This window comes from Lutra lutra, chromosome 2, assembly GCF_902655055.1.
Source record: "Lutra lutra chromosome 2, mLutLut1.2, whole genome shotgun sequence".
Lineage (NCBI taxonomy): Eukaryota > Metazoa > Chordata > Mammalia > Carnivora > Mustelidae > Lutra > Lutra lutra.
Window position 1 is genome coordinate 33326313 of NC_062279.1, and position 14032 is coordinate 33340344.

Consider the following 14032-nt stretch of genomic DNA (forward strand, 5'->3'; position numbering starts at 1 on the left):
GCTTCTGTGTGTTGTGAAAATGTAGTGAGTGACGAGGTTAAAGGCTTATCGTGATGCTAAGTATGTCGACGGAATTCAGTCGGCATGGCCTCTTTTTCTCCCAGACCGCCTACCCCAGGGCAAGTTACAGACTTAGCATGCTGGCTGGACAGAGCGAGCACACGGACTGTCAGGACTGCTCTGTGGCTCATGATGACGGAGCTGGTAGGAGTAGTAAGGAGTGTCCTCTTTCATCCTTGGCAGTCTATGCAAGGTGACTGTGCTCCCCAGAGCGAGGAAGGCTGATGATCGTCCTGGGTCAGGGGGTTGGAAGAAACTCACACTCCCTTGTAAGAAAGACCCAGCATGTTTTCTAACTTCTCAGGAGGATACAAAGTAATGAATTATAATAATAAACATTAAGATTATAATAATAAACATGAAGGCTGTCTTAGTTTTATCTTATTTTGCACACGTAGCCTCAGCTCCTTTTCCAGTAAGAGCCTTTCCTTCCTTCCCTACCAGATGGCCCCTGCTAGAGGGCCTTCCTGGGCTCTCGTGACAGGGCTTTGAGACTAACTTAGTTTAATTTGTCTGTGTCTCATTTGTTGTCCAAAGCTTTTAAAACCGAGGATTGGCCTTAACTGGGTTTCCCTGCCCGTTTGCACATGATCACGGTTCCCTCTTCTTCCTAAGCCACACTGTTAGACCCCTGCCCGCTGCTGTGTCAGGGGGAGGGCCATTTAGAACTACCTGGAATACATCTCTGGGGTCCATGGGTTGAGGCCTCTCTACCTTCTAGAATCCCAGAAGTTAGTGATACTACATTCCTCATCGTAGGTTTCATCCTAAGAAAGACCAAGAAGAAGCACCAATTGAGATCCTGTGAAAATTATTATATTGTATTAGACCCACGTTGGTGGGTAATACTTCACACTCCTGCTTTCCAGCCTACTCAGCTGTTGGAATTTAATTAGCAGCAATATATTATTGTCAGAGTAATTAAAACCTTGCCTTGATTAAAAAAAGAATTGTGTAATTAACAGGAAAATGTTTGGCTAGCCTCAACTTTCTGATCGGAAACGGCAGCGGCCTCAGTGGATGTGCTCTGTCTCCCCACCAGGCTTGAAGGTCCGGGAGGTGTTCATCAACGTCACCAGACAGCAGGTAGAGGATTTCCACGGGCCCGAGGACTACTGGTGCCAGTGCGTGGCCTGGAGCCACCTGGGGACCTCCAAAAGCAGGAAGGCCTCCGTGCGCATAGCTTGTGAGTACATTGGGGGGATGGTCTTGTCTGGTAGGACTGCGGGCCAGAGTTCAGTGCCGCCAAATGGGCTTGGGATGCATTGGGGGCTTCTGTAGAATAGAGATTAGCAGACGTCAAGAAACGATCAACGATTGCTATCCCTGTTAAATTTACTCTTTTAAAGTTGTATTTTAAATGTTTGATAATTTCCTCTGGAGTACAATCAGCCAATCAGTTAGGTGAAGAGATTCTGCCTAGACCCTCAGAGTGCAGGTGTCTCCACAATGCCAGGAAAATCGGTTCCTGGGAGGAAAAACACCTCAGGTGAATGCGTTCTGCTGTTCGTTATCAGTGACGAAGTTCAAGGGGCATTGATGGAAAGAGGTGAGCAGTGACTGTTTACTGCTCTTTCCAGCAAACCTGCAAAAATAAGACATTAAAGATCGGGATTTTTATAGCCTACTATTAAACCTCTTGTTTCTGGGGCGCCTGGGTGGCTCACTGGGTTAAAGCCTCTGCCTTTAGCTCAGGTCATAATCTCAGGGTCCTGGGATCGAGGCCCGCATCAGGCTCTCTGCTCAGCGGGGAGCCTGCATCCTCCTCTCTCTCTGCCTGCCTCTCTGCCTACTTGTGATCTCCATCTGTCAAATAAATAAATAAAATCTTTAAAAAAAATTATAAAAAAAAAACCTTGTTTCTGAATCTTAATACATGGAAATGGGGTTTAAAACTGCATGTGTTTGGGGGCGCCTGGGTGGCTCAGTGGGTTAAGCCGCTGCCTTCGGCTCAGGTCATGATCTCAGGGTCCTGGGATCGAGCCCCACATCGGGCTCTCTGCTCAGCAGGGAGCCTGCTTCCTCCTCTCTCTCTGCCTGCCTCTCTGCCTGCTTGTGATCTCTCTCTGTCAAATAAATAAATAAAATCTTAAAAAAAAAATAAAACTGCATGTGTTTGACCCACGGAGAACTCCAAAAAAGGAAAAAAAAAAGAAGAAAAAAAAGATGCTTGAAGAAGGGAAAATAAAAAAGAAAAGAAAATTGCTCCTCAGGAGAGTCCAAGATTTCTTCATCATATTTCAGCATCAGTGTTTTTATCATCTCAAACATATTTAGAAGTATAGGAACTTCCTTTCTCCTCCTTTAAGATGTCTTCATTCCCCTAACCCCATTATCCCACCCCGACAGGTCCCCATAAAACCTCCTTTGTGAGCCCAAGAGTGTAAAAGCTCCTCTGGAAAGAAATTGAGAGAAGGAGGGCAGACTTGGTTATTGTTGTTTTATTCAAATGCTGCCTTTTGAGAGTGCCATAAAGAATACGGGACAAGGGGGATTTATTTGAGGACTCAAGGAATTCATAGCAGATGTCGATGGTTTAGGGATTGAGAATAGGAATGAATTGCTATTTGCAGAGACATTTATGTTTCTTGGGAAATGAAATCTTCTTCTCAAAATATGCATTTCACCTTCACTATACTGGCAATTTGGGAGGCCCTTTCCTGAGTGTTGACTGGGCCCTGGTAGGCCAAGGAGAAGAGGTCATTGCGTGAGCTGTGCTCTTGATGTAAGAGCCACGGGGAACCATTTTCCTATAGTTATTTAGTTAGTTTTAGCCAACAAATATTTTATGACTCTAAAGTGGAGGTCAGCTGAGAGAGGGAACAGTATGTTCAATTTTTACTCTTCCTTTCTTAACACCACCAGCTCTGTGATCCCCACCTGGCTTTGGCTAGGCTAGTCGCCATCTTTGACCCTCGTCAGGGGGATGCAGATTATCTTCCAGGCTCTTTCTGTGTCTCTGAAAAAAAGGCCAAACAGCACAGGGGTTTTCATCATGGCTTCCCTCCATGTGCGGCTTCTCCGCATCACTTTTCCCAGTCCTCCTCTTCCTCCATGTCTCTGAGGCCCCCATGACCTATTCTTTTTGATTTACATCTCACTGATCTGTCCCCTCCAGGCTCTCTCACCTCCACACTTGCTCCCTTCATTTCTGATTGTCGCCTGCTTGCCAGAAAGCTCCTTCAGGGGTTTTCCCCTCGCTTACAAAGTTTGGCAAAGAATGGTCCTATCTCTCCTTTGTTCATGTCCCATAACCTTTGATCATGTACACCGTATCCGTCCAGGTACTTGGCTGTTCTACATGTCAACCTCACTCTAACGTGGGACGTTGCACCTGCAATTCCAGTGTCCCCTGTCACTGAAGCCAGGTGCTTCATTCCTCTCAGTTTTCAGTTCCCATAGTTGGTTTTGTGATGGTGGACAAGTTATTCATCTCTCTGTGTCTTAATGTCTCCAGTGATAAACGGGTGCCTAGTTCATTGAATTATTGCGAGGGTTACACGTATCGATAACTAGAAAGTGTATAAATTTCTACTTGGCACAGAGAGTTGGCCCTTCTCAATCATTAGCTATTGTTTAAAGACATACTTGAGAAATGGAATCCCTTTCAGTAGGTGTCTTACTACTTACTGAAACTAATTGCACGGAATTATAATTGTAGTGTTGTAGCAAATTTTCTGTAGGTTATGGCTATATAGACTCTAAAAATCCCATTCTCAGGCAGCCTTAGGATCTAGCTCTGCCAAGCAGGATAGGACCAAAGAACACGACAAATGGAAAACCCTGTTATATCATTTCCTGCCTTTTTTGAATCATCTGATACTTTTGTGGTAATAATCTTCCCAGTCTCTTCAGGGATTAAAAAAATCATTTTGTTATTCTTGTATATGATATGCACATGAGAATATGATAAGCATGTGATTTCTAAGTTAAAAAAAATTGATCATTAAACCTATGTTATACGGTTAAGGCAGTCTCCTATATTTAAATGTATTTTTAATTTTTTGTGTGTATCAAGTGACACATCCTTTAATTTAAAATTATTTATGCAAGTCAAGATATGATTTGTCATTAAATATTGCATTTGACTTGGAGACCAGTGTACATTAAAATGTAAATTGAAATTTAACTATGTTTAATGGCATCAAAAGTGGAGGGGAAAACTGCCTTTAGGACCTTGCTTGAAATTCTTTTCATTTGCTCATGGCGGAGTGGAGGGGAAGGCGTTCTCTCTCTCTCTCTTTTTTTTAATAACTTTCATGTTTTGTTGAAATAAGATTTCTGGCTGCTATTTGCAAGTACTTCCCAGCAAATAACACATTGCACATGAGGATAGTCTTTATTCCCAATAAATGAAAAGCCAAATTGGATATAATTGTCACTGTGTTTCTTCTTTTTAAGATTGGTTTTTGAAGTACTAAAGACATCTTAATGTGCTAAATAAGGATTTTGATAGATGAATGTAGCTTATGAATCTGATGACAATTGTCTTGAGGGGACTTTGCAAAATTAGTATCATTTTTATATTATTCATTAAGTTATTGTAGTTCAACATCAGAGCTCCGTATGCTTCCTATATTGAACCGATGATGCATTCACAATTTAACAGTTTCAAAACTGCAGCAGGCAAAACCTTCATGGCAGTTGGGGCCTTCAGCCAAGGAATGTATTGACTGGAGTGCCTTGACGTGGTCATATTAGATAATCAAGAATATCAGGAAACTCACTGGCATGATACCATTTAGACATGATTTGATCTTAAAGGGAAACAGGATAAATACAATTTTTTTATTTATTTAACTCATAATTTTTTTTCACATGGACCCACATGGGTTATCAGTTAGATGTGTAGATTCCTGGCATCTGTCCCAGGCCTGTTGGACTCAATTCTGGAGGAGGGACCAGGGAAGCTGTGTTTGTACAATGTTATTCAGATGATTCTGTGATCAGGTAACCTTGGGATATCCTGCCCAGGGACAGTGCTTCTCAAACTTTAACATGCATGAAAATCAATTGGGATCTTATTAAAATACAAGTGATTCAATTAAAATGACTCTGAAAGTCCGGTTCAAGGTCTAAGGTTCTATTATTTGTAAGAGTTCCTAGATGATGCTGCCAGTGGGCCATACTTTGAGTAGCAAAGTAGCCCCCACAAACAAACAAAACAAACACAAAAACCAAAAACACCTTTATGAAGCACTCTTTTTTTTTTTTAAAAGATTTTTATTTATTTATTTGACAGACAGATCACAAGTAGGCAGAGAGGCGGGCAGAGAGAGAGAGAGAGGAGAAAGCAGGCTCCCCACTGAGCAGAGAGCCCGATGCGGGGCTCGATCCCAGGACCCTGGGATCATGACCTGAGCTGAAGGCAGAGGCTTTAACCCACTGAGCCACCCAGGTGCCCCTTTATGAAGCACTCTTTGGGAAATGTTGATTTAACCATTTGTCCAGCTGCCTCCTTCAATAGCTGAATAAGTGATGTTCAGGAAGGTTAGGTTGGCTTGACCGAGGGTCCACCCAGCAGATGGCAGACGTGGAACCAGATAGGATACCCTTTCCCCCCTCCTCAGTACTCTTGCTACTAAGCCCTGTTGATTCCTCTCTATCGGATGGAATTTGAGAACCAACATAGAAAAGTTCACATGCATTGAAGTGTTTCCTTAAGGAAAGCAGTGATTGCTTTTCCATTCTGTTTCTGAGTAAATTCCTCCTCATGGTAATGTTATTGCATTTACTGAATATATTTCAATGCATATAAGTTGTATGTATTATATATACACACACATATGCATATATATGTGTGTGTGTGTGTGTGTGTGTGTGTGTGTAGGTGTGTGTGTGTACACATATGCATGTGCACACACACATGAAGCCACAACCCAGCCTCTAGAAAACAGGATGGGCTTTGTTTTAGTAGCCAAAATGCCTGTCATCTTAAACTATTGTATTTTCCTTAATAATTCCACACTGTGTCAGGGACATGTTGGCCACCTTCCAAATGCCTGGGGCTGGAAATAGCTGAGGCCCCGTTTCAAAAGTGATTTTCTTAAAGGTAAAAATAAATAAATAAAGCTACCCCCCACGCCACCCCCACCGGGCTGGCAGAAGTCCGTCTCCAGGGAGGGACTCCCACGGGCCTTCTCTCCCTGGTCTGATTCAATCCAGCTGGAGGTAGCCGGGCCGCTGTGGCATCTGTTACTTCTGTTGCTGGACGGTTGTCAAAACTGGGAATATTCAATTATTCGTAGTTGTTTACTTTCATGAGTGAACATTTGGCTGCCTAGCTGTTGCTTTTCTTTCCTATTTTTCTCCCTCTTCTTCATCTGCTTACAAAATGTTTTGCCTTTATCATTAACCCTTGGTCGGTCAAATGCTGCTTGAGACTTGAGCCTTTACTGGGCTAGAAGATTCCAACTGGGGCTCGAAAGAGGGGAAGCCTGTGTCTCTCATAGTCCCATAGCAAGTTGGCCCCCTGGAATGAAACACAGCAGGAAACCACTGTTTTGTTCATTTTTTTTTTTTTGAAAGCTCTATAAAATATACATCCTGAATGTAATTTAAACAAGCTGCTTACTTGACGTTCTCCTAAAATATCCGTGCTGTTGTGCCAAGAATGAGTGGAAAGTTTAAAGGAGAACCTCATGTAAAAGCCAGGGAGCTCTCTCTACCCAATTTTATAGGCACACCGTGAAAACGGTATTATTTTTATTTGTTTCCTTTTTGGGGGTGGTGGTTTCTTTTTGAAAACTGTGGAAGAGAGACATCTAATTAAATCTGCATTATGGATCTCAGCTTCATGGCTCTGACAATTTCACCTGCTCAAAACTGTTAGTGACCCGCCCCCCTCCTGACAGCACATTACATATGGGAATAAATAGAGGCCCATCTGCCTGGCATGCAGATGCAGCCTTAACCTACATTTCCAGCCTTGTCTCCCATAGCAAGTCATGCAGCTGTGCAGAGCTCCCACTAAGTTAGCCCAGCTCTGATTCTGGGACTTGAGACCCACTCTTCCCCTCTGTGACGTGCTCATATTCTCTCTCCTCCCTGGAGTGTATTTTCAGCCCCACTTTACACTCCTACCTCTTCCCACCGAATTCCCACATCCAAGGCCCATCTTGTATGTTGTCTCCTCTCTGAAACCCAGTTAACTAATCCTTAATGCTAGCTGACCTCAGCACCCGACAAGCCAGCTGGGCCCATTAACAAAGATACCCCCCCAACACTACACCACCCTGCCCAGTAGCATCTCCAGCTTCAAAATTAATAATAAGATCTAAATATCCACTTCACAAAGCTGGGCACTGTATGGGAGCATCTATCCAGGGAAGGGAATGGGGGTTGAAATGCAGCCTGCATCCCACCAACCAGATCAGGTACCTGAAACATGACTGCAGTCACCTGAAGTCAGGGGCTGGTTTTTCTCCGCACAGAGGTGATTTTTTTCCAAGGCTCCTGTTCACATTTGTCTGATTTACACATAGGCTTATGGCAGCAGGACTAGGTACATAATTTTCAGGACTGGGTGCAAAATGATGGTGTGGGCCCCTTGTTTCAACATTAAAATTTTTAAGCCACCCACATGGGATCTTTCAGGGGGCCCTGGGCAAGCCCCTGGCCCCATGCCCTCGAAGCTGGCTATGACTGGCAGTAATGTGATGGTTCAGGAAATAACTGCATATAGGTAATGTTTATGTAAAAAGGGAATAATTGGCCTAGAAAGATCAGGGATTCATTCACACTGATTCCTTGTAGAATTGGGAACAGGATCATTCTGTTTTACTCCAAAGCCAGAGGAAGCATCATAAGCTCTAAGTTTTCAAATGCATGATTGGGGTCAAGTTGGCAACTGGAAATGTTCGTTGACAAAGTGTTTTTCTTTCGGAGAACAGGTCCTGTTCTCTTGTGAACTGTGCATAGGCCAGCAAGGGGTACATGTCTGCTGGAGGTTCTCTAGAAGGAATTACTGCATTTGGTGGATAGTGAAGTACGCAGTCATAGAGGTTTTTAATGTTTTTTTCTATTTTGACGTAATTTCAGACTTCAGGGAAGTTACAGTATAGTACAAAGAGTCTCCCTAAGTCTTTGACTGAGAATCTTGAAATGTTAACATTTTACCACCTTTGCTTTGGTGTTGTGTCTCCTTCTGTGTTTATGTATGGTTTTGTATGTAGACTATTATGGTTTATTTTCTGACATGTTTAAGATTCAACTGCAGACATCATGCCCCCTTTTCCTTAAATACTTCATTGTGTCTGTTTTTAAAGAGCAAAGATATTTTCTGACCTAACTAGTAGTAAAATTATGAATAATAATTAGATATAGTACAGTTAGGAAGAAATTAACATGGATACAATGCTGGCATCTAATCCTGAAACCTGGTTTGTAGTGCATCAGTGGCTCAGTAACATCCTTTCAAACAATAACAAAAATCCTACATCATGGATTATGTTCAGTTAAAAGGTCACTTTAGCTTTCTTTAATCCAGATAATTCCTCAGTCTTCCTTTGTCATGCATGACCTTGAGTGAAGCGTCAATGTCAGTTATTTTGTATAATGTCCCTCAATTTGAACATGTAAAGAGGAGATCTCAGCCAACTAGAAAGGACTCCCACTGGCCAAATCTGGGACAATTTGAGTATCAAAATAATTGGTAATGACAGATGACAACTCAGTCCATAATCCAAAAATCCATACTGGTGTTTTGAAAAATGACTGAATGAACATATAAATAAATGGGTGCAAAGTGAGAGCTCTTCCTTAGAGTAGAATAAATGGATAAATGGAAAATCATTATTTAGCACCATCATAATATTCATTGATTTAGACAAGTATCACGAATGCTTAAACTAGAGAAAGTTTCAGGAGTAACAGGATATTGATATAACCTCGAAGTATCTCTCCACAAGATACTTAATAATTACCAAAGGGAAATCTATAGCTTTTCAGTGGAAAATCCTGCCATCTACCATCTTTATCAAGTGATGGGTGTTGATGTCACAGTAATGGGACCTGTCTACAGTGTATGTCTCCCGATGTGAGGGACAGAGCAGATTGAATCACTTAGTGATGTTTCTTCCAGAAATGTTTAATCTGTATTGAACCATAGGAAAACATTGGAACAAGCCTAAATTGAGGAACGTTTTACATAATAGTTCATTTTTAACTTCGCGTGTCTTTCAAAATGCCAGCCCTGCATGTAACAACACAGGGATGTTCTGGGGAGATGAGAAGCCTCCGATGGACAAGCTGCCTCTCTGTAGAATCAGCTATATTTCCCTTTTAGGTCAGTCAGATATAAACATGGATTCAAGGAATAGAAGGTAAATTTTTCTTAAATTGGGTGAATATGCAACTTGAAACTTTAAAGCCATTTCGTGTCCCATCTTTCTAGGCTCTGCCCATCAATGCAGGGGAGATATGAATTTGTTCTCCTCTGCCCATAGGAGAATAATAAGATGTTGTAAATCTGTGAACAGAGTAGAATGGTTGGGATGGAATTGATGGAAATGGTGCTTCCTTGGCTTCACTTGTGCCCAGCTGAGTATACCAGATTCCCCAAATAATATTCCTTTATGCTACTTTTACTGACCATTTTTTGACAAAGAAGAATTTGCAAAAATATGGCCACCACCTTTTTAGCACCACCAGGCTGCTCTTCTTGTGGTAACAATAAACCTTCGACTTCCTAGAAAATGGCCATTTCTGTAAACACTTTAGTGTAGCAGGGAAGAGGATACAGATTTCATTTGATCTCAACTAGGAAACTTTCTGACGGATAATGCAAACAGCATTTTCTCATTTTCTCAACTAAGGAAACCTTCTGACGGATAATGCAAACAGCTGTTAAGCAAAACAAAAATAAAACTTTGTTAATCTTCGAGGACTCTGAGCTTAGTGATAGTATTAAATTAGTCTTTCATCCCTCCACAAGAACGAGGACATTCTAGATGATAAGTAGCAAAGGAAAGCTAAGTTTCATATAGAAGTGTTAGCCATCCATGAATAATTCTGTCATATTCTAGATGGCACAACCAATAATCAAATTCCATCCCTTCCTTTGAAGAGTTTACAGTCTAGGGAAGGGCTGTGTTAGGAAAAAGTATTTTCAATGAAGCATGGTTAGTGGTCAGTAACTTCATTGTGTTTTGGGAGCCCATAGGAGGGGAAAATTGTAGCTTCTCAAGATCTTAGATACACTTCCTGAGTTGATATCTGAGAAAAGAGAAGGGTTAACAATTTAAAGAACAGGGCAAAAGCACAGAAAGATGGAACAATATGAACTACTTAGAAAAACTAGGAGATGCCACTAGGGGTAGATAGGGTCACATCAGAGAGGGTGTTTGAATTCTCGGTTGAGTTTGGACTCATCCAAGATGGGGCCTGGTGCCACTGAAGTGTCATGAACAGGGCAGTGTTGTAGCCTTGTTTTCGAAATCCCATGCCCTCCCATTTCCTTGAGCCAGAGAGATTTAGGGGAACAAGACAATAGCAGTCCAGGAGTGAAATTCTATAAAAGGTTAAAGGGTGAACAGAGAAAGAGACACAGAGGAGACGGAGGTTGGGGGGAGAAAGGTTGAAGAGGCCCTGGGAGACCCAAGAGGGAGGGCAGACTTGTATGAAGGTGTCAGCGGTCGTTAGTGTCCTTGCGATCCAAAGATGAAGGTAAGAAGTGAGAAGAGTCTGTGAGATGTGATCACCTCAAGGCTTCATTGGGTCTGGGCAAAGCAGTGTACTGAGAGGAGGAGTTAGGAGATCATGGTGGATCTAGGTATCAATAGGAGATGAGGAACTAGAGGTGTTATGAACAGCCTTTTCCAAAAATCTGGCCCCAGAGAGAAGTTAGAGCAATGACTAGAGTTAACCATGTGAGGAATGGACGGTGATTTAATATAAGCATGAAGGTTAAAAGGCTTCCTATACTCAAAGCTGATGGAGAAGGAACAGGAGCAGCAGAACACATGACGGAGAGGTCAGAAAGAGGTGGCTTTGCATTTTGGGTTCAACTAGGTAGCTTTGCACTCCTGCATAGAACCCCCCCAGTCCCACTGCACGTGAGATTCACATGAGAGATGCTTCGAGATTAAGATGATTGGACCTTGCTGGAGAGCCACGGCATTGGACTCTCTGGGGGATGGGGCCCAAGCTTGCTTTTTGTGACAGTTGCTGTCTTTCCTCCTTCTCACTACCCACAACTCCATTTGCTGTGCAGGTTTCCCCTTCTCTTCCCACCTCTAAGTATTGGGGTGCTCTAAGCCTCCCTCTTGAAACGTCTTCTGTTCTCAAGCCACAGACTCTCCCAAGGTGAAAGCTTTCCCTCCATGGCTTCAGGTCTTGTCTGTTGACTGCGGATGACTCTCAGCCCTGACCTTACACCTCCTCTCCTGACTTCTTTACCCACTGCCCACCTCATCTATCCTTGGATATTTGGGAGGCACCCTTAATATAATACGTGCCAAAGAGAATTCTGTTGGTTTTCACGCCGTCAACACTGCTGCAAATCTGTGTTTGTCCTCCAGTCTTTCCTGGCCCAGTTAGTGGCCCCTCAGGGGCTCCTGCTAAGACCTAGGCATCATCCTTGACTTCCAGGCACATCCCACCCAGTAGCAACATTATCTCCAGAACACATCCAGAACCAGCCCACTTCTTTCCATTGGTACTAACAATTGTTATTCCTTTACCCTGATGATCTCCTCCCTGCTTTCACTCTTAACATCTTAAAATCCATTCTCCACACTGAAGCCACAATGCTTTTGCTCCCAGAAAGGTGCACAGGTTCTGGCTGGTGTGATCTCTTAGATCCTTCTTGTTCTGGCAAGATCGATTCGAAGTAAAGCAGAATGCAGTTTTTCCTCCTTTCTCTCCATTGCCGTATGGGGCCCAGTAGGAGGCAGGGGTGCTAGATGTTTGGTGGTATATGGTTGGTTGACATGCTCAAGACACTGGCCACATCCTGTGCCGAACGACCTTCCTGGCCTCAGGGAGGCTTGGAGTTGGGGGAAGAATCAGAAAGCTGATAAGGCAGGTAAAAAAACAAAACAAAACAAAAAAACTCCCTACTGCTGGGGTGGCCTTTTCTTTTGGACTCTCCTCCTCTACTTTTTATTCCCTGTTCTGCCCCCGCCCATATCTCAGTAGCACTAGTGCTGAATTCTAATGAGACAGTGGGTCTGGAAAACTTCAGGTTATTTTTAGGTCATCTCTTTTGAACCTCATTGCCAGTTCACATCCTTCTAATCTTCTGTGGAGGGCTGTGAGGGTGCCAGGAAAGTCAGGAATGATTCAACATGTCTTTGTTGCTCTTAAAACTCTGTCTCATCAACGAAGGAGTCTGTTTTGCATCCGAGTGTTCATCAGGATGATGAGCTGTAGGAACTCTAGTGCAGCTGGGAGAGGGGCTGGGGCTTAAGGGACACTGGGGAGAGGGAATCCTGACAGTAGGAAGAGGAGCAGTGTGACCTTTCTTTATACTCCTTCAGAGCTGGGCATCCAGTCTAGTCAATGATTCCTGGGATGGGGCTTTTTTTTCCCCCTCATCAAAAGCACTTTGGTTCGGTGTCTCCTTCTCCCTGCATCTCAGATTCTGTGTCCCCATTACCACAGCAGGGAAGAACAGTCATGGAGGTTAGGGGCGTGCTGTCCCGAGAGCGTTCAGTGGAACACGATGTAAAGATACAATATGCAAGTTACTAGCTTTTTTTAATTTGATTGAATGCTTTAAAAATAAGGGAGCCAAGAATTTCTGTATTTTCACCTAATAACTTTTCCCTCTTGAAGGTTGTGAAGATCTGCTATTTAGGTCAAACTTCAGCTCTCCTCTATGAGCCAAATCAATATAATCAATACACAGCAAGTGCCTTTAATGGAGCTTGGAGTCCAAGCAAACCTCAGAAATCCTTCTACAGGCATAGTTCCCTTGTATGGAGTCTTGCATATATCTCTTTGTTGAGGGAGGCAGTGTTGATAAGCCTAGGTGGCCACGCTGTGTCCCTCTGAGGCCCGCTAGCATGTCCATCGGACCAAGAATGCATATCTAGGTTGACTGCATAGGAGTAAATTCAGTAAGAGAGACCCTCTTGAGAAGGCTTCACGGATCATGTACTTCTAGATTCTTGCTCTTCTGAGGATGACTTAATCCTGAAAGAGAATCGATGGTTGGCCAAGGCAAGAGAAAGGGACAGACAGCGACAAAGAAGTAGGTTGTGGTGGCCTGAGACAGGAGAAGAAGACATGTGTGAGTGCAAGCAACAGAGAAGCAGACCTTTGATGAGAGCGGGCGCAAGTGACCAAGGCCACCTCTATGCTAAGAGGACTATGCAGTCACCCAGCACATAGAATCACATTGGATCTCTTCATCCCCTTGCTTGGCCATGTTACAGTCTCTTTAGGACCTGCTTGTTATGACACTTTCTCTTTCAAGCCTGGTCTTTCTTGGTTTCCAATCAGTCCCGGACTCAAAAGGAAGATTCTTGTCCTTCTGATTTTCAATAAATGCTCAATTTTTGATGGACTCCCAAGTTTTGCATCCTTGTCGACAAAAGAGGCCCAATGCAATGGAATGGATTGACTTGGGAATAGCTTGATAGAGAGCTGAGAGTGGTTTGTAAAGCTGCAACTGTTTCTCCCCGCCTTAATGTGTCCCTACTGCTGAATGCTGCTTTTGCAACACCACTGGTGCCTGACAAACTAGGCTACTTAGTGTGCAAGGGGTAGTGACCCACAGGACTGGTTATAAAATGATTTATGGATAACAGCCATTGAACAGCAGAGGGATGGCTCAGCACGAGGGATCTAGCAAAGTCCCAGAGTTATTCCGTGTCCCTGAAAAACAGCCTTGAGGAGTCCCTGAATGACAGGACCCCTGTTATCAGCCAAATGCCTTCTTGTCCCCATAAACAGAGCCCACTCATGGCTTGGCACCAGGGTGGGGCTAGGGGGAGTACAGAGAAGCCCATGCACTTCAACTATGGCC

The 14032-nt window shown here is 43.3% G+C and overlaps 1 protein-coding gene across 10 annotated transcripts in view; it reads left to right on the forward strand.

The window, feature by feature from the left end:
• Positions 1–14032, forward strand: part of UNC5D (unc-5 netrin receptor D) — a 558362-nt gene that overhangs the window by 330786 nt on the left and 213544 nt on the right. For all 10 annotated transcript variants that reach the window (XM_047717048.1, XM_047717051.1, XM_047717050.1 and 7 more), the window contains exon 3: positions 1103–1246. In XM_047717048.1, coding sequence (XP_047573004.1) covers positions 1103–1246 — 144 coding nt within the window. The remainder of the gene's footprint in view (positions 1–1102; positions 1247–14032) is intronic.